The following is an 18,989-nucleotide window of genomic DNA, read 5'->3' as shown; positions in this document are numbered from 1 at the left end:
CCGACGAGATGGGTGTACGAATGGGAAGACAACATCGGCGTGGACGGGCCAAACTTGGCAACACTACAAGGCTGAGTTGCTTAGAGTGCGAGGTATCGCTTTGATGTCCACCGCCGAATACCAAACCACGTCACAAATGGGGGTCTTCTCATTCCTACGTTGAACTTTTATTTCATGTGTATAAGTGTATGACTTCGTATTTGTATGCACACTTATTACAATTGTATTTGTATGCATGATTATAAATTGTTACTTTGGTGTGGTCATTTATATTAATATTTGCATAGCTCATGCCGAAATTTCCTTTTATTTCACACCGGGATCTATTTTTTAACCGTCGGAAAATTTCTTTAAATCACCGGTATACCGGCCAAACCGGCCGGTAACCCGGTCTAACTGGTCGGTATACCGGTACGAACCGGTTGACCTAAGGTTTTTTTAATTCAATTTTGAATTCCACCGGTACCGACCGGTTACCGGCCAAACCAGACCAGTATAACGGTACCGGACCCCTACAGTTTGGCCGGTCCGGTCGGTAACTTAAACCCTGCCCAAGACACACAAAATATCTGTCCGAGCTCAGATTCGCACATGAGCGCCCTCGCTTGGAGATGGAAACTGTTAGGCACACTCGGAGATCCACACCTATTTCTTCCATCCCAAAAAATAAGTCACTTTAGAAATTTTATAACAGATTAAGAAAATGATAAAATGATCCTATTTATCCATATTTATTAGCTATATTTGGCACTAATTGATTCTTACATACGCATGCACAGACTAAATAAGATAAGATGATGTGTTTTAAGGACAAAATTTGAATTCTAGAATGATTTGTTTTTTTGATAGAGGGAATACGTTTTACCTCATCCTCCACAGATCTACACGAATTGTTAAGTAGAGTGCGGAATGTCAACGATTATGGGCTATGTTTGGTTGGCCTCTGTAAAAATTTTCATGAAAACTTTTCAGCCATTTGACCACTAATTAGAGATATTAAATAAAGTCTAATTGCAAAAATATCTCCACAACTATGGTACTGTAGCAGTTACTGTAGCTAATATGACTTTGACCGTATGATTAGAGGATAATTAGGCGCAAAATGCATCCTTCTAAATGATCATGAGAATGCATCCTAACTTGTGTTCGCACATGCTGTAGCCACTGAACATTCTCCTCTACATTTTGCATCAGCCAAGTAGCCAATTAAATTCTTGTTTCTTGCTATAATGATCTAACAGAGAAGGTTAGATGCCTTACTCTCTTAATTAGTCATCATATATGCATACCTTCTGTATTTGAACTTACTAATTGTTTGTGGTACAATATCCAAACTTGCATGCTCTTTAACCACTATTTTCTTAACATATTCCTTACCAATATTAAACCAAAGATAGCAACATGCCAAAAAAAAAAAATTTGTCGTCGTCCATTCTGTTGTGGTAAGGCTAAATACGTGTTTCATCAAACTGGTGATGCATTAAAGTTTGATTGCATATAGAAATATTCAAATTCACACATAATATCCCTATACAACTTTATTTAAGTTATTGTAAGTGTATTACAAATTGTTCTGTATATCTATAGCATACAAAAAACACTTTATGGTTGATGAAGCATACATAATTTTTTTAGGTATGAAGCACACTTTATGCCTTATTTTTATACCTTGACTATGCATATCCACTTTCCCACCCTACACACTCCAATAATAGATCGTGTAATAAGATATGTATGTTTTGGTTAAAAAAGATATACATGTTCTCGATGCTGCTAGGCAAAAAAAAAAGATTTTTTTGGGTCATTTCACTAGCACAATAGAAGTATTCCAAGCTTAAATCTTAGTGTTTGACCGCTTCAAAAGAGTGCTTAAATTACTTAATTGAGTGTTGCCAGCATTGCAACAGTAAGCTCCAATATAAATTCGCGTAATAGTGACCCTTTAACCATAGTTGGTAACAGTTTACACGTTCATAACTCATTTTTCTTCCATGTACCTCTAGCACTATGCTTCCTAGCAAGACGGCAACTTGCCTCGTTGGGCAAATCCAAGTTAGGATGTGTTTAGATCACTTTGTATTTTATGTTTTTGTATTTTTGTCAGAGAATTTTTAATATTTGAAATATTAAATGCAGACTAATCACAAAACTAATTAGAGATCTTGTCTGTAAATTACGAGACGAATCTAATGAGCCTAATTAATCCATCATTAGAGCATGTTTACTGTAACATTAATGTAGCAATTTAGTGTCTAATGACGTCCTAATTAAGCTCATTAGATTCGTCTCGCGATTTACAGTCCATTTTTATAATGCGATTTATTTTTCGACTACATTTAGTACACCATACAAAAAATTTACAAATTTTTTGCGTTTTGCCATCTAAACACGGCCTTACTTGATAGCCCCTTATATTAATCACTCGCACACCCCAAATTTTTTTAACAAGGTCTCAAACCACAAGGCCAAACGGCGTCTCCACGCACAGGGACTCTAACCACAGTTAATTAGAAACAAACTCTCGTCTACATTCGCATCTCGGCGAAAGAGCCCAGTTAAAAGTTCCCGAAGCATCCCGCGATCGAAAAAAAAAAAACAGAACCCAAAAACCTCGTCTACATTCGCATCTCGCCCCCCCCCCTCCTCGTCGCTCCGATCCAGCTCGCCGGCGGCGATGTCGCAGCCGGCGGCGGCGGTGGCCGCGGCGGAGCAGCCGCAGGGGCGCGGCCCCGCAGGGCGGCAGGGCGGCGGCCTGGGGCAGAGTATCGCCGGCATCGTGCGGATGGCGGTGTTCTGGTACTTCGCGGCCAAGTTCTTCGGCCCAAAGCGCCCTCCCGCGGAACCGGGGATGCTCATGTCCAACCTCTTCCAGAAGGGCGAGCCAATGGTGAGAACGCCCTCGGCCCCTCGGTTGCTACGCGCACCAGATTTTGATTCGAAGATGCGTCGTAGGTCTCTGTACTATCGCGGATCGCTCATCAGTAAGTTTAGGTCGTGTAGTGCGGGTAATTATAAGTTCTTGCTTTGATGCCTAGTAATTTAGGGTTTTATTCCTAGTATTTTTGTATTGCTGTGATCCGGAAGCTGTATCGTTAATAGCTTGTGGGCGCTTTTTCAAGAGGGCGTGGTTTGGTTGTTTAGTAGCTACGATTGCAGAAGCATAGGTTTTTGCAGTGCAAGTAGGATATTTTTGAACCAGATCAGGTGAACAAATTCGTGCTCCGCGGTATCGTTCCTTGTATTGTGACAAAGAAGATGGCAGCTTGTGCTTTTAATTGGATATCAGGAGGCTTAGCTGGGGTCTGTTTACAGTTGTTTGGAAATAGTAACAGTATAGGGTTTTGTGAATTTTGGTCATGACAGGATGCCACTGAGCTCCACAAGTTGTGTGAAGATGTATGTATGGTGTATGGTGACTTGTTGTTTGAATTGCTTAACCGCTTAAGTTTGGTAACATCGAGACTGGTGATTGATTTTTGTTCTTGATAAAATTGACTGGGAAATATTGAAAACATGATATTAAACATACCTCTTGTTCTGGTGAGAAGTAATTACTATTCGTGCATCTACTATGAGTTGAAGACTTGATAGATCGTTTTAAATCTTCTATTGGGGATCAATAGGTGCTGCTCATCATCAAGTTGGGAATTCTGTATGCTTGTTCCTTGTCTTATTTGCTTATGAGATCTAAATAGTAGTGGATTAAATGCTGATCGTGTTTCAAAGATCAATAAATCACTTACTTTTGATGTGACTCACTGGCTTTCTTCCTTTTGTTAATTTTGTATACTGTGCATTTATACCTTCTTAGATGATATGTATTGAATGATATATCAAGAGTTGAAGAAGGCATTATGGATCTATATTTCTAATACAGAAATGGCACAAAGCACTATCGACTTCAGTAACCGTACCATGCAAATTTTGTTCCTAAACTCTTTTCAGTTCCATAATTCTTGTCGTTTTCGACAACGCCAGTATCCAAAGCATAACTTTGACTATGGCTTCTTTTTTACATAAAAATTATTAAAGTACATTTTCAGCCTAACCCATACATGTTGTCTTAGTGTCTTCAAACTAAACATTCTAAAGGGTATTGATAGTCAAAATTCTAAAAGATTGACCTAAGCCTTGTCCAAAATGAAATTAATTATGGAACCGGAGGGAGTAGTTAGAAAGACATAAAAAACAAAATGGATGTTGTAGTTTTCATGGTTACCCTGCCCTTGGTAAGTAGTCATTTCTGAATATCTAAACAGTGCTTGGTGGCTTTGCTGCTGCAGGATATGTGGATGTATTTGTCCGAGAATGAGAAGTTCAATGATTTTGCTAACGAGGACGCACTTATTTGGCATGAAGCAAACATACCATATGCAGTCTGGGGACCTACCAGTACCAGAACACGATCATTAACATACTATCCTTCAGAGGTAGGATACTGATTGCAGTAATGTTAAACATTATTTCATGCAACAATGGTCTGTTTGTTTGACTTTTGTGTATGTGGTGTTACAGGCTCTCAAGCATAATGGCTCTTTGTATGCTCATGTTTACTTTGCCCGCTCGGGTTACCCTGTGGACCCTACAGATCCTGAATATGAACAAAAATCTGCATTTGGGAGGACACATTGTACGTGTTCTGTTTTCCATTGCATGTTCTTCCTCTATATGATAATATATATATATGGAATACTGATTGCACTGTACCTGTCATTTAGCTGTCGTGGCATTCTTGCCAAAATCAAAAGCTGGTAAAAAGAAGAGCTTGCTTGGAGATTCAGAACAACCTGAAGAGCAAGCACCAGCGAAGGTCATTATCTTCATTCTTTATAGTTCAGTATATGGTATTGCTTATATCTGGCGAGATAATGAAAGCCTTGGTTTGCAGGAGAATAAAGAACCTGAGGGTAAAGATGAGGGTCCGGCTGAATATATATCTTATTGGAAACCAAATGTAACAATAAATCTTGTTGATGACTTCACACGGTATTCACAAAATCCTATATGTTTGTCAGTTTTATTTGTACCACACATAGGATTTTACATGTTTATCAAGATTTATGCTTCTTTCAACTTCTCAGTCTTGCCCTTTCGATGGCATGAAAGTTATGAATATTGTACCTTGCCTTGTTAGGTGTCATGAAGTAGTAGTTACAAATATACCTATGCCAACCCTCCTATTGTTACAAATATACTTATGTCACTCTGACCCTCCTATTGTATGGTTGACATAGCATTTTATCAGTGTGCAATGTAACATTTACTTTCAACTAGATTGATGTAATTGCAATGAACCAGAAGCTGGATTTGGAGTTTAGATAACCTGCGAACAAATCTTGTCTAAAAATTGTTTCCATTGTATGGCAATAACAAACTAAATCCTGCTAAATGGCCTTTTTGATGCATTGATGAAATCTAAAAGGTTCCTCTGAGGTAATTTTGACATGTGGATGAAACTCCAAGATTTTTTTTCTCATAATAGCTTCAGGTTTTGCACCTTAGCCATTTTTATTATATGTTTTTCTTGATCTATGTAACAGAAAGACTTTGTTGTTTTCATTGTGTATAGCATCAGCTTTGCTGTTATGTGTTGTCTTTGTTTCTGTGTGTCCTCTCTACATATGATTAACATTGCCCCCTTCATTCTTTGCAGGTATCCCCACAATAATGTCCCTCCCATTGTTGCTCCATGTATCCTTCAACTTTAACAAATAATAACATAATATTTTCTGTTTTGTGATAGTTTCACTTTTACTTAAAACATGCATGTAATGCATGTTAAAAATTGTGGTTACTCCCCTGCTTTTACTTAAAATCACATTGCTTGAATCCAACTGCTGCTGGAAGCCTGGAATATAATCTGTTATTCAAACACTGTCTTCAGAAAAAATCCATGCTTTTGATGATGATGGTTTGGTTTCCCTTTACGATAGAGATACAGATTTGAATGTGGATCCAGCTACAGGCGACTATTACCCCACAGTATTCTTCAATGAGTTTTGGCTACTGAGGGATAAACTAATAGCGCTCAACGAGACTGTGGAAGAACTGCCCTTAAACCTCGAAGTTGGTCCTATTAGCATGACCAAATGGCAATTGTTTTTACAGATTGAGCAGTCCTTCCAGGTTCATCGTAGTTATGGAAGTATGCTCGAAGGCGAGGCTGATGAACTTAAGGTACACAAGTGCACTCATACTCTAAATTGCAGCTATTTAAATGCTGACATTTTTTTGATATGCTGTCCTCTCTTCTTTTTGTTTCTTATTTTCTTTTATTGGGACCAAATTCCTTTGCACCCTTTCATCTTGTTTGAGGTGCCATTAATGTGTACAATTACTTGTAGTTTATGTCCTTGGGATGTGTGGTTCCAGTCCTTATTGTTTTACCGTGTCAGTCAGCAACTGACTCTTGACCTATATTTGTATATTGCAGAGGGTTTTCCTTGAAGGAAATCCTTATCTTCTCGGATTGACCATGGTTGTTTCTCTGTTACACTCTCTGTTTGATTTCTTGGCCTTCAAAAACGGTATGTGCACTTTTTTTAATAGAATGTGTAGTAAGAATTGTTACACATCAATATTAAGTATTAACAAACAATCATTTTATGATTTGGGTGTTGTTTTCAGATATTCAGTTCTGGAACAAGAACAAGTCCATGGAAGGTCTATCGGCAAAATCTGTGATTCTGAATTTTGTGTGTCAACTAATTGTTTTCCTGTACCTTCTTGACAATGACACTTCATGGATGATCCTTGCTAGCTCTGGCATTGGAGTATGCATTGAATTTTGGAAGATTGGAAAGGCAATGCATATTGAGGTAAATGGCATCTATGGTTCTCTAAGCCCTTGAGTTTGTGGTACAAAGTATGCCTTTTGATTTTTCACTAGAAAATTAAATATTTTTGGCAATTGTAAAAGAAGTTCTTGACTAAAGGACGGAGATAATCAAATCAAAGATTATGAACATAAGAAAGATGTTTACCGTTATTCATTGCCACCTCATTGTTCCCTTGCAGTACCAGTTGGCACGTCCTGCATTTTCAAGTGCACAGTTTTACTTTATGCTGAACTACTGTGACCACTGACCCTCGATGTGTTTTGATATATTAGATGATGTCAGAATGTTTACGACAACTTGTTGTCTGTTGGTGTAGATATATATATTGCTTCTGTATCATGGCATTGCTTATCTAGAGTAGATACATGATGACCTTTCGTACTAAATGAAAGATTTTCATTTCTTTTCTCCAGATCGATAGAAGTGGAAAGATTCCCATGTTGAGGTTTCGAGACCGAGATTCATATGCACAGAATAAGACCAAGGAGTACGATGCACTTGCAATGAAGTACCTTACCTATGTCCTTTTCCTCCTTGTGATTGGTTTCTCTATCTACTCGCTGAAGTATGAAAAGCACAAGAGCTGGTACTCATGGATACTTTCTTCTATGACAAGTTGTGTGTACATGTTTGGTATGCAACTAATTCCAAATCTTCTCCTTTTATCTGATATATATGATAATGTGTGTTAGCAGTAGAGCTTATATGTGTAATTTGCATTCTTCAGGTTTCATTATGATGTGCCCCCAACTATTTATCAACTACAAACTGAAGTCTGTCGCTCATATGCCATGGAGACAAATGACCTACAAGTTCCTCAACACCATAATAGACGATCTTTTCGCATTTGTTATTAAAATGCCAATGCTTCATCGTCTCTCAGTTTTCAGAGATGGTAAGTCAAACTATCACTGTTCTAGATGATGATAACTGCTGATAGTAGCAGGATACATCTATGTTCTTTGGATATGTCATTCATACGCCTTTGTGGACTGTTACTGACTGTCTTCTCTGTCGGCAGATGTCATCTTCTTGATATACCTCTACCAGAGGTGGAAATATCCGGTTGACAAGAAGCGTGTCAACGAGTTTGGCTTCGGAGGCGAGGACGAACCCGCAGCCCGGGAGACCTTGGAAGGAAGCGATTCAGCAGCTGCGGCCCAGCAAACGGAGGCTGAGGCTGAAACGAGCGCGGAGGACAAGAAGACCAAGTGATCTCCGCACCCTCATCATCCAGAAGATAGCACACCCCTCAGCAACACCGGCCTTGGTTCTCCCAGCGGGCGTGAAAATGCCTTTGGTTGAATTGGACGCAGGACTTGCCTTGCTGAGACGCTGACCATAAGATGTGTAACAGGGAAAACACACACAATAGTCCTGTCTAGAGCAGCGGGCGAACAGTCGCACACTATCACCGTTGCCGTTTCCAGTTTGTTCTTAGCAACCGTTACTAGGCGATATGCTTGTTTAATTGGTTTTTGTATACCTTCTGCATTTGCTTGGAGTACATCCGTTTTTGCCCTCATGATGTTGCAGCCGAGTCCACAAGTGGTGGAACCGTAGAGGACAAGCAGAAGTGACTTGGGAGAGGCACCCGATGGCTGGGTGGAGGGGTTGGCAACGAGTTGAATTTGAGGTGAAGGGACAACGAATGACAGTACACGGGGAGAGGTGGCCGACCTCCCCGTTCCTCGGCGGATCTCCCACCCGCCCTGCCCACGGTAACGAGTGCGAGATTCACTAGGCGATGCCAAGTCAAAACTGAAACTTCTCGATAGAAACTGAATTAGATTGTCTGGTGGCGGTAAAAAGCTTTGAAAACCCCCCGCTGTCAACACATCGCATGATGGTCTGCAAGAGGCACGAAAGATTTGGGCCGGACCGGAGATTCGCGAGCGAGTGTGACGCCGCCCGTGATGGAGGAATGATGCATCATCGATCGACACCGTCTCGCCGCCCGCCGCCGCCCATGCCGCGCTGCTGCTCCGTCCTCGGACACGGACACGCCGACGCGCGGCCGCCGCCGCGTCGCAACGCGCACGGGCTGCACGTCAACGACAAGGGCACGGTGCGCGGGCAGGAAGTGCCCGTCCCTGTGTCCGAGGCAAGGTGCACCGCACGCTCGACGCATCCTCGTGCAATGTCTGCCAGAGATTCAGAGGCGTCAGAGCTGAGGACGAAACAAGAGAGAAGTTTTTGCTGGCATCCGAGATCGATCGGGGCCCACTGGTGTCTCCGAGGTAGGAGTAACGAGTAACGATAGATTATGGCGAATCATGGGGCATTAGCGAGATCTCTTATCGTGTCCCCGAGGGGATGCTAAATGGGGGACTGACTGCATGTGCAGCCAAGAATGCTGTCACCATGAAAGCAGAGCTTTGGGAGGCACCTCGTACGTTCCAGGATTCGGGGCGGCTCATCGCTCATGTGATTTGATGTTTTGGGCGTATTGGCCGCAGTATCTTGATCGACACCACCGCCCTTTCCTTTTTTTTTTCTTTTTGAAAAAAACGCACCGGCATCTTCTCGTATTGAGAGGGCACCGAGCTTCTCACTATAGATGGCCGTTTGGCCCGATGCCTATGGGGCCCGAGACCCGGCCCAATTTAGCCTGACTCGAGCACGATCCGGGTCCGATTATTATTGGGCTCCGGGCGGCACGGGCACGATAACCGGGTCGTGCCTAGGCTTCACTGTCAGCCCATGGACGCGTCCAAGCACGGCCCGAAAAAGGGCGGCCCGATCGGCTCGATGGGTAGCATAATAGGCCGTTTAAATACTATGTTATCCATTATCAAACCCTATTTAAATATTTTCGGGCCGCCGGACTGCTGGGCCGGCCCGGCCCGATTAAATCAATTTCGGGCCGTGCCTGGGCCGGCACTTCAGCCCATGGGCAGGCATGACATGGCCCGTTAATATTTTCGTGCTTAAGCGGGTCGTGCCTAAACGGGCCGTGCTTAGACGGGCCCGTGCCGGGCCGGGCCGGGCTGCCCGTTTGGCCACCTATACTTCTCACTTCAGTATAATCCGTAGCACTTCCTCGCCAAAAAGAAAAGGCATAATCCGTAGCACGCAGACAAAATCCGCATGACTGCAGGAGGCACACATAGAAAAAGGCTGAATATATTCGCCGTTGGAAATAAAAAAACAAAGATAATTCTTTCCAGTTTTTCATGAAAAAATGCCAAAAACAGAAATAACCGATACTATTACTAGAGTTTGAGCGTCAATCAATGCCTTTTTTTTTTCCTGCAACTTGAGACCAAATGTTCAGATTCCGGGCAGCTATCCCATGGATTTGAGGTGCCAACGGATTCACCGATGCTGCTGCATCCCACTGGGCATCGGACAGGCGTCAAATCAACCCCTTGCCCTCACTGTTCGCTCGTCAAACGCCGGATTCCGTCGCCACCACCAACAATGCCACACACTGGTTTTTGTGGTCGCTAGGAAAGGATCGCAAGCACAAGTAAACGTACCAGCAGGCGAAGCACAGGGCGCCGATTTTACTGGAGCCATGAGTGGGCTCTCCATTCTCAAAGCCCTCCACGAACCAGCAGCCGGCTCGCCGGGTCCAAATTGTCATGCCATGTTGGGAAAAACCCTGTGCCGGGGCGGAAAGGAAGGGAGACTTCGCTGTCGAGCACTACCACACTCTGTAGCAGCGACTCTCGTAGCCCTTTCCATTTCTTATTTTTATTTTGTTTCGTCTATGCGAGAGAGTGTGCGTATACGCGCGCGTGCGTCCGTGCGTGCGTGCATTTTGCGCGCCATTTTTCTTCTCTTCGGATTCGAGCACCGAAGAAGACGAAAAAGAATTGATCCGAACCTGAGAGATCTTGCAAATTTTTTCAGTAGTACGTTGCAATACCGTCTGTGGATAATTGTGCCCTGGCCACCGAGCATCAAGCAAATGGAATTTCCTTTTGCTCAAGATACTCCTTTTACCTTTTGGCTTTGTTTTATGTGGACGAGATAGAACCACCGATGACTCCAAACCTTAACATCTCTAATAAAGTAATGGTTTCGGGCGTGCAAGAATCGCCCCCCTAATCTATCGCAACCGGTGGCAAACCAAGAGCACTTGCAGTGACCAAGAGGTCAAAAATGGTGCCCTCTTTTCGTGCATTCTCCTCCGTGTGACAGCTATAGAAAATGCCGCCTGCCTGCGCTAACCAGGGCGTATCGAGCGAGGCCCCAATAGGCAGCAGAAAACGCCGCTTTCAGTGTGGATTTCTTCCTTGGAGTGGCGTCCGTCCTGTATCTGTCGAGGCATTCCATGGGTTCTCTGGCCGGTTCTTCAGAGCTCTTCTCTCGTGAACCAAACAGGTTTCCTTTGACAAATGGGCTGTCCGCAAGTGCAGAAATGAGGGTGCACGGATGAAAAAGTTTTCAACTTCTTTCGCGAGAAAAAAACTTTTCTGCCCGTTTCTTGAAGGAGTCATCTGCTTTATTTGTCTCCCCTGCAGATGTGGCTGTTTTTGTCACTGCTTTTATTTGTTCGACGTCTGATCCGATTGGAGGTGCTCGTGCGGTTACCAAAAGCATGTACTAATCCCGTGGTTTGTTGTTGATGGCCACTTGTGTTAGCCCCTTTTTTTTTGTTTTCTTAGAAAGAAGCATATTGTATTGGCTCCTTTTTCACCGCCGTGTAAATTTCGTGACATGTGAATTGACCCCGGATCCCCAAGCAAACGAAGAAAATCATGTAGATGCGCGACAGTAAAATAACCACTGGCGCACTACAAACTGCGCAAAGTAAACAACGGCCTTTTCAGGAATGCTAACGTTAATCAAATTAAATGCCCATATGATGCAGAGAAAGTTAGGCGTATCTTTTGTACAACCATTCCAAAATTTGATTAGAAATTTACTTTTATCCTTATAGTTTGGATATTTGGAGATACAAAGTACATACATTTGTGTTGGAATAATATAGTTTCATAAAAGTATACTTCTACCGCATTTTGTAACTTTTTTTTTACCAAAAAGTACTAGTCAAAGTTGTGTTTTGAAAGCATGTAGATGTTCAAAATGCTACTTAGTATGTGTGCCTAAAGCGAGTACTACCTATATATTCTTCTTTACACTTGATTATTTTTGGATACCACACGGTCTCAACATACATATGGTTGACCATTAGTGCAAATGCATGACAGTAACTTAACCACTAGCGCACTACAAACCGCGCACAAAGTGAAATAACCACTTTTGCAAGAATGCTACGTTAATCAAGTTAGTTAAACCCCCGTGCCAATTATTGAGAATGTGGATACTTTCACGATCTTCAAATACATTTTTATCATTATTATTTTCCAATGTAGCCATTTCAAGGTATATATTTTTTTCTCGAATACACACATAGCGTATCATTGTATTAAGACGAAAAAGAAATTGGTACAGTGTTCGGTTACAACCCAAATGGAACGGACTCCAGATGAACACAACCCGGCTAGCCAGCTGAACACAACCCGAAAGATAAACTCCAATATGGACTACTCACATCCTGCACAACCTAACGACTGGCTCTAAGCGTAGCCCTCAGTCAACGCTCCATCCCACAGAGGGAGAGCTGTTGCTCTGGTACTTCAACATCGGAAGTATATCCCGCATTGCATCCATGTGGTGCGACTGAGGTCCTTCGCGAAACAATTGCTCCACCGCTTGCTCTGCCGAAGCCGCCAAGAGCAGAGGCGCGCCAACCTCACCAAGTCGGTGCATCAGGAGCACCAACCCTCGCTTTGCCGGCTTGACGGCCGAGAGAGGGTCCAAGGCTTGGCGATGGCTTCGCCTGAGGCCGAGTACCTCAGACGAAGGCAGCTGAGGAGGCGCGTCGACGAGGACAGGGTCAACTCAACGGCGACGAGGCGGCTTGTCCACAAGAGGCGGCGAAATATTCTTCGAAACTTTGCTGATGAAGTCCTCCAAAACCGTGGAATTATTGTCCTCCAACGCCCCGTCCGTGCCGGATGCCTCCACAGCCGGCACCACCTCGGCCGATGGTGGCACCTCAACAGGCCACACCCCCATAGGCGTCATGATAAATTTAGCAGTACTGTCTCCGTTGCTCGTTGCTATTCTCTTGCAGCATCTCAGGCGCCGAAGATGAGAGGATTTGGGTGACGACGAGTGATGAGTAGCAAGCCCGTTATTAAAGAAAGAAAAAAAGCCGCTCAAAGGCTAAAAGGGTGAGAGAATGAATAATGTTCCCCGTTATATGTGCCGTAACCAGCATCCCACTTCAGTGGCTGACACTGTTTGCTACAAACGACAAGGCCCCAGTGTTGGTGTCGTCACGCTCCGGCCACCATATCGATCGTCCGGCCGGTCGGTCGCCGTGGAAGGCCACCGTGTTCTGACCTCTCGCACGACACGACATGAGTGACCACGACCACCACGCGCAACAGCAGCCAGCAACACGAACGAGCTGAGCGAGCCTGTGGAGAGATCAGAAGATGCCACCGCTGTCCCCTCACCCGGCCCGGGGCGTGGTGCCCGGAAATCAAACCCCGCGCGCGCGGTGCCTTCGTGGCCGGGGCCCGGCTGCGATCACCCCCCGTCGCGCGCGCGCCTTTTCGCCGAGGCGACGTCGCGGCGCATCGTGCGGGGAGAAGAAGCGGGGGCCGCGGACGATGGTGGGGGCCTGGGCCGGTTGCTGGGTGCGGTGAAGTGGAGGCCAGCCCCGGCCGCGGCCGGCCTCCACTTGTCGACCGGCCGCCGGCGCCGCGTGGGGAACGCTGGCTCGGACGACGCGTGCTCCGCGGTCGCGATCGCGTCCTCTCACGGCCGGTCTTTCTGCGGAACGGGCGGGGAGCCGCAATGATCCATGGCGGCGGCTGCGGTGCGGAGCACGATCGACGTTCCACGGCAACGCGGCCGCGGCGCACGTTTTCTTCGTTTTCTTCTCTGTTTCCGCGCCGGGCGGATAACATGTTGTCGACGTGTTTGCTGCAACTAATGAAAGAAAACGGCTGCACAGTTCTACCGTGCCAAAATAAGAGACGTAAACCGAGGGGATGCCATCTCATCTCAATGGTCAAGCCATCAGGTGAAGTCCAGGGGCTGCTCATGCTGATTCTTGGAGTGCTTGGCCGGGCCGGGAACTGTAGCCCGAACCAATGGCCAGTCAACAGCTCAACACACAAACAGTGCCCTGCACTGCACGGGGAGGGGGGGGGGACGCGCGCGCGTCGCCAGTGAACACTGTTCTTCTTCCTCATTCTACCCCATCCGCCCCACCCTGCCCCGGCCCCACCGCCGACCACCACCGCCACTAGCGGCCGGCGGCGCCTCACCGCCGCACTGCTCCGCCTGCCCCCACCGACCTCCCCCACCTCCCACGGCCGCCGGCGCCCTTTGCCCCCGCCATCGGCACAGGCCCACCGGTTGGCCTGCCCGGCCCGGCCGGTGGTGCTCCCGCGCCGCTGCGCCCTCCGCCGGCCGAACCGCCGCCACCGCCTAGCCGCCGCCGCCTCCGACCCCTCCTCTAAGGCCGGCGGACATGGAGCCGCCCCCACCCCCGGCAACCCGAAATCTAAGGCCGCCACCTCCGGCCGCCGGCGACCTCGCCGGCGGCCGCTCCGCCCACCTCCCACCCTCCCTGGCCGCCCCCTCCCCCCAAACCCTAGCTCGCGGCCGCGGCGCGAGGTTGAAGACGACGAGGTTGAGGACGCCCGTTCACTGCTTCTGCTAGCGGCGCACGAGCGCCCAATAAGAATTTCGCTGCACGGGGGCGCGCACTGACACGTCACTCCCCTCCTGCTCTGCTCCAGGTCGTCTAGAGAACCTGAACCCAAAGAAGGCGTCCGAGCTAAGACAACTCCGGAGTCCGCCGAGACCCAAAGAGACACGACACGAGCACTAGTTTCCTTCTGGGCCCGTCCCAGAGGAAGTCTATATAACCCCCCAAACTATAAAGGTCGGAGCACTTAACCCCCCTCAACTACAAAACCACTCAACTACAAAACCAGATATCTAACATCCCAAACTATCAAATACCGTGCACTTAACCCCCTCGGGCGGTTTTGCTAAGCGGTTTCGCCACCTCCTGATGTGTGGGGCCCACTTGTAAGCGACACATGGATCCTTTGGATCCTTTCTTCATCCTCTGTTCTTCTCAAGTCGCCGCCGCCACGGGCGGGCATGCCATGGGAGGAGAAGGGCCTCACCGCGGAGGGCGGAGGAGGGCCTCGCCGCGAGCACGAAGCTGGGGCCGTGGGCGGGCGTGCCTAGCCGCGAGCGCGACGCAGGGGCCTCGCCGTGAGCACGAAGTAGGGGCCGCGGGCGGGCGTGCCTCGCCGCGAGCGCATCGCCCCTTCTCTGCTCCTCGCCCCTCCGCTCCCTCGTGCGCCGGCCTCGATGGCGAAGCAGGGAGGCCCGCGGCCGCCGGAGCTCCAACTCCTCACATGGAGCTGGCCCTCCTGGAGCTTGAGCTCGACTGGCGCAGGGCCATAGTGCGGGCCGGCGGCCGAGCTTGGCACGGCTCGCCATGGACTCCCGCGCGGGGCGGCGGCCGAGCTCGCTGTGGACGCCCGCACGGGGCGCCGCCCCCTTCCTCTGCCTCCCTCTTTTTGAGGTCGATGGCGGTGGAGCTCGCCCGCTCCTCCCTTGTCTTCCCTCTGCTCACTCCGCCCGCGAGGCCCGCGCCCCTCCTGCTGCGCCGAGGCGACGAGGCGTCCATGTACTCGTCCAGCTAGGCCGTGCCGCCGGGGAGGTGGAGCAACACGACAAGGCGTGCCAGGCCGGCGTGCGCGGCGTGGAGCAGCGCCAGTGTGGCCAGGAGCAAAAGGAATCCCAACGCCGCCCCCTCCTCGCTCCGCCGGGCGGCGCCCCTCCTTGCATCGAGCTGCCGCTGCACGGCGCGCGGCCGCTTCCGGGCGCCGGTCAGCGCGTAGATGTCCTCCTCGACATCCTCCGCAGTCAGGGACACGGAGAACGAGGCACGCCTGTGCCGCCTCTGCGATGACGATGAGGGCGGCGTGGACGGGGCGCGGCCCACAGCCTCCGCCTGCGACTGCGGGCTGCTGGCGGAGGAGGCAACGGCGCACGGAGCTCGAACTCGGGCTCCGAGTCCGTCTCGGGCGGTGGGCTCGCGGTCTTCGGCGGCAGTGGCGGAGGAGGGTGAGGCAGGGAGGAGGAGGCCCGACTTCTAGACTGGGGCACGCGGAGCCGATCGGCCGCGTTGCGCAGGTGACCCGAACGGCGGACGAGAGAAGAACAGTGGAAGAAGAAAGGATTCATGTGTCACTTACAAGTGGGCCCCACGCGTCAGGAGGCCACGTCAGCGTCCAGCGTGGCAAAACCACTTAGTAAAACCGCTCGAGGGTGTTAAGTGCATGGTATTTGATAGTTTGGGGTGTTAGATATCCGGTTTTGTAGTTGGGGGGTGTTAAGTGCTCCGACCTTGATAGTTTAGGGGGTTATGTATCGGCCCGTCCCACAAGCTCACAAAGGCGCCGCGCTTTTCCGACGGGGACATTATGCTTCTGCGACCATGATTGCAGCGAAAATTCCGCTATTTTTTCGTCACCAAATCAGGCCATGAGGGCATGTAGAACGGGAGTAAATGACTCGTCTACGAGCGATTTATTTCCTTCCCCAAAGCAGATTTATTGCAGAACCGCTCGTTGCCGTCGTCTCGTGAGACGACAGCATGGGCTCGTTGCCCGAGCGCGAATCGACGGCTCGTGGCCTGTTGTATGGCACGCTGGCGACTCGGTGATGGCGCAGCTCGATCCTTTGCTCCCGAGCGATTTCCCCCGCGCGTAGTCGTGACTGGACTATAGCGGACAACGGCTATGGTGGATGGCGGCGCTAGGCTGTAACACCCAGCAAAACCGCGGACGGTCTGCTAGGGATCGGCGGACGGTCCACCAGAGTAACACCCAGATATTTATCCTGGTTGTGGGACCCGCCTGTCATATCTTCTCTTCTCCTCACGACGACCAGAGGCGAGCTCCGCTCGAGCGCTCGCGCCGCTGTCGCCCCCTTTCGTCGATCTCCCTCCTCCGGCCACCATACTTCGATTCCTCGTGCGAGAACCTTCCCCGGCACCTCCTCCACCTTCCCCAACCCCCAGCCCGGCTTCTCCCCGGCCGGAATCGCCCAACCACCGCCGGTCACCATTGGAGGCGCTTGAAGCTTTGCTCCACCGTTGATCCGCTTCTCCAGTCATCCTCCGCCCGAACCGACCGCGGGAATGGATTCGTGGTGAGTCACTTGTGCCCCCTGGCCTCTTTCCCCCTCCCGTTGTGCGCCGCCGGCGCCGGTGAACCGCCGGCGCCGGTGAACCGCCGGCGCCGCGCTTGCTATCGCCTGTGGAGCGGTGTCAAAAGATAGGAACGGCGGACGGTCCGCCTAGGAGGGGCGGACAGTCCGCAGGTCAAGTAGAAGTTGTCCAGAGATGATGTTGTCTCTGGTGTTTTCGTAGAATTGAACTGCGGACGGTCCGCTATTGGAGAGCGGACAATCCGCCGTAGAGATCAAAATTTGTCCAGAGACGATGTTGTCTCTGGTGGGGTTCGCAGGGTTGAACTGCGGACGGTCCGCTATTGGAGAGCGGACAGTCCGCCGTATAGTCTAGAATTTTGTCCAGAGACGTTATTGTCTCTGGTGGAATTGGCAGAGTGAACTATGGACGGTCCGCAGTAGAGATTGAAATTTTGTCCAGAGGCGTCGTTGCCTCTAGTAGTATTGCAGAGTTAAACTGCGGACAGTCCACTATGTTGGAGCGGATGGTCCGCCGTATAGATTGAAATTTGTCCAGAGAGGTAGTTGGTTTTGGTGGGTCGGCAGAGTTGTACTGCGGACGGTCCGCCACTTGGGCGCGGACGTCCGCAGAGCATTCCAGTTGAAGTGTAATAGGGCATTCCAATTGAAGTATAATAGTTGCGTCCTTGAGCTGCACTCAATTATTTCATATGCATTCGTGTAGCATCCGCCGTTGAGGACGTCGTGTTCGAGGTGAATGCGGCACCGCAGGAGCAGCCGGAGCAAGCCCAGGAGGAGAGCGCGTGAGAACCCGGCCCAAGGCCCGTCTAACCCTTGCTCTGAGCAGCAGCCCGAAGGCAAGCCCCGGTGCACATCCTATTAATTTAAATTATGGCATATATATATGTATTTATTACTTGTGCACTACGTTTAGGAGTTGTTTGAAACCCTAGTTGCATGAACCCTAGGTTTCCTTGAGTTATACTAGTATGTATAGGACGATAGAAATACTATGCTAGATAGGGTTCGGTAGAAGTCGAGTAATTTTTGGTTACTCGCGAGATATAGGATAGTTTTATGTTTCCATTTATGAGTTAACCATCTTGGGATGAAAGTCTTGGAATGAAAGAAAGAATAGAATCTGAGACCGGGCGGGAGAGGTGTAGTTCCGCCTGTGTCGGTTAAGGACCGAGCCGTTGTTGGCCCTATTAATCATATTTGAACTGTATTAACCGCATGCCGGGAGTAGGAGGTAGTCGAAATCGGTAAGCCGAGTACTGCCTCACCTCGAAAGTACATGACTCCATCTCACCTCCTGGGGTAGTCGAGTAGTTGCGGAGAAAGTGAGATGCATATGTTTACTTTTGGTGGTCTCACGTTGAGCTCGGTTGACCATATGATGGTGGGGCGGTCCTGTAGTTCGAGGCGGAGAGAGGAAAGGTCGGTGCGTGGGGTCCGACGGGGCTTTTGCGTGCCGTGTTGGTTAGGTCCACCTTGCAAGGTTAAATCGAATCGATTCTCTGTCAGTCGCTCTCGGACATGGGCACCTTGATCACCGAGTCACATCGTAGCAATATGAGTTGGAACATGGAGTCTATTATATATGTTGGTTCTATTTTGAATTGTAATTAATGTACTACCATGTTTGTTCTAGATGGCCATGCAAATATTAGATTATGAATAATTTATATAGAATATGGAGCTAAAATATAGAAATGAAGGATTTACTTTAGTCGCTGTTTTCTGCAAATTAACCACCAGCCAAAGGCCTTGCATGTCTAGATATGTGGGCTAGGTTATACCCACTAGTCGGGTAAGTTTTGCTGAGTATTAGTTGCTCAGGGCTTTTGTTGAAATATTATTTCAGGGCACTCATATGTAGACTTCTGTTTCTGCTGCGTTAAGTTAATCCGCCGGGACACAGAGGGATAGGAGGTC

General features: G+C 48.4%; 1 protein-coding gene across 1 annotated transcript; it reads left to right on the top strand.

Annotated features, from left to right (window-relative positions):
* Positions 1-2,549: 2,549 nt before the first annotated feature.
* On the top strand, positions 2,550-8,364 carry LOC120682032 (CLPTM1-like membrane protein cnrB). The gene is made up of 12 exons (XM_039963768.1): positions 2,550-2,887; positions 4,284-4,430; positions 4,516-4,630; positions 4,719-4,810; positions 4,889-4,986; positions 5,654-5,691; positions 5,942-6,177; positions 6,434-6,527; positions 6,628-6,818; positions 7,253-7,472; positions 7,567-7,734; positions 7,861-8,364. The coding sequence occupies exons 1-12, from the start codon at positions 2,675-2,677 to the stop codon at positions 8,052-8,054; spliced, it is 1,806 nt and encodes a 601-aa protein (XP_039819702.1). The 5' UTR covers positions 2,550-2,674; the 3' UTR covers positions 8,055-8,364.
* Positions 8,365-18,989: the final 10,625 nt, after the last annotated feature.

The sequence above is a fragment of the Panicum virgatum genome, chromosome 7N (genome assembly GCF_016808335.1).
Source record: "Panicum virgatum strain AP13 chromosome 7N, P.virgatum_v5, whole genome shotgun sequence".
Classification (NCBI taxonomy): domain Eukaryota; kingdom Viridiplantae; phylum Streptophyta; class Magnoliopsida; order Poales; family Poaceae; genus Panicum; species Panicum virgatum.
Note: the sequence above shows the minus strand (reverse complement) of the source record. Positions and strands in the feature narration are given on the sequence as shown.

What these genes read in the sequence shown, in the direction of transcription:
- LOC120682032 (XM_039963768.1), top strand. Translation starts at nt 2,675, where the DNA reads ATGTCGCAGCCGGCGGCGGCGGTGGCCGCGGCGGAGCAGCCGCAGGGG. An exon ending in AAGAGCAAGCACCAGCGAAG is followed by an intron (nt 4,811 to 4,888) that starts GTCATTATCTTC and finishes CTTGGTTTGCAG; the next exon opens with GAGAATAAAGAACCTGAGGG. An exon ending in GAAAGGCAATGCATATTGAG is followed by an intron (nt 6,819 to 7,252) that starts GTAAATGGCATC and finishes TCTTTTCTCCAG; the next exon opens with ATCGATAGAAGTGGAAAGAT.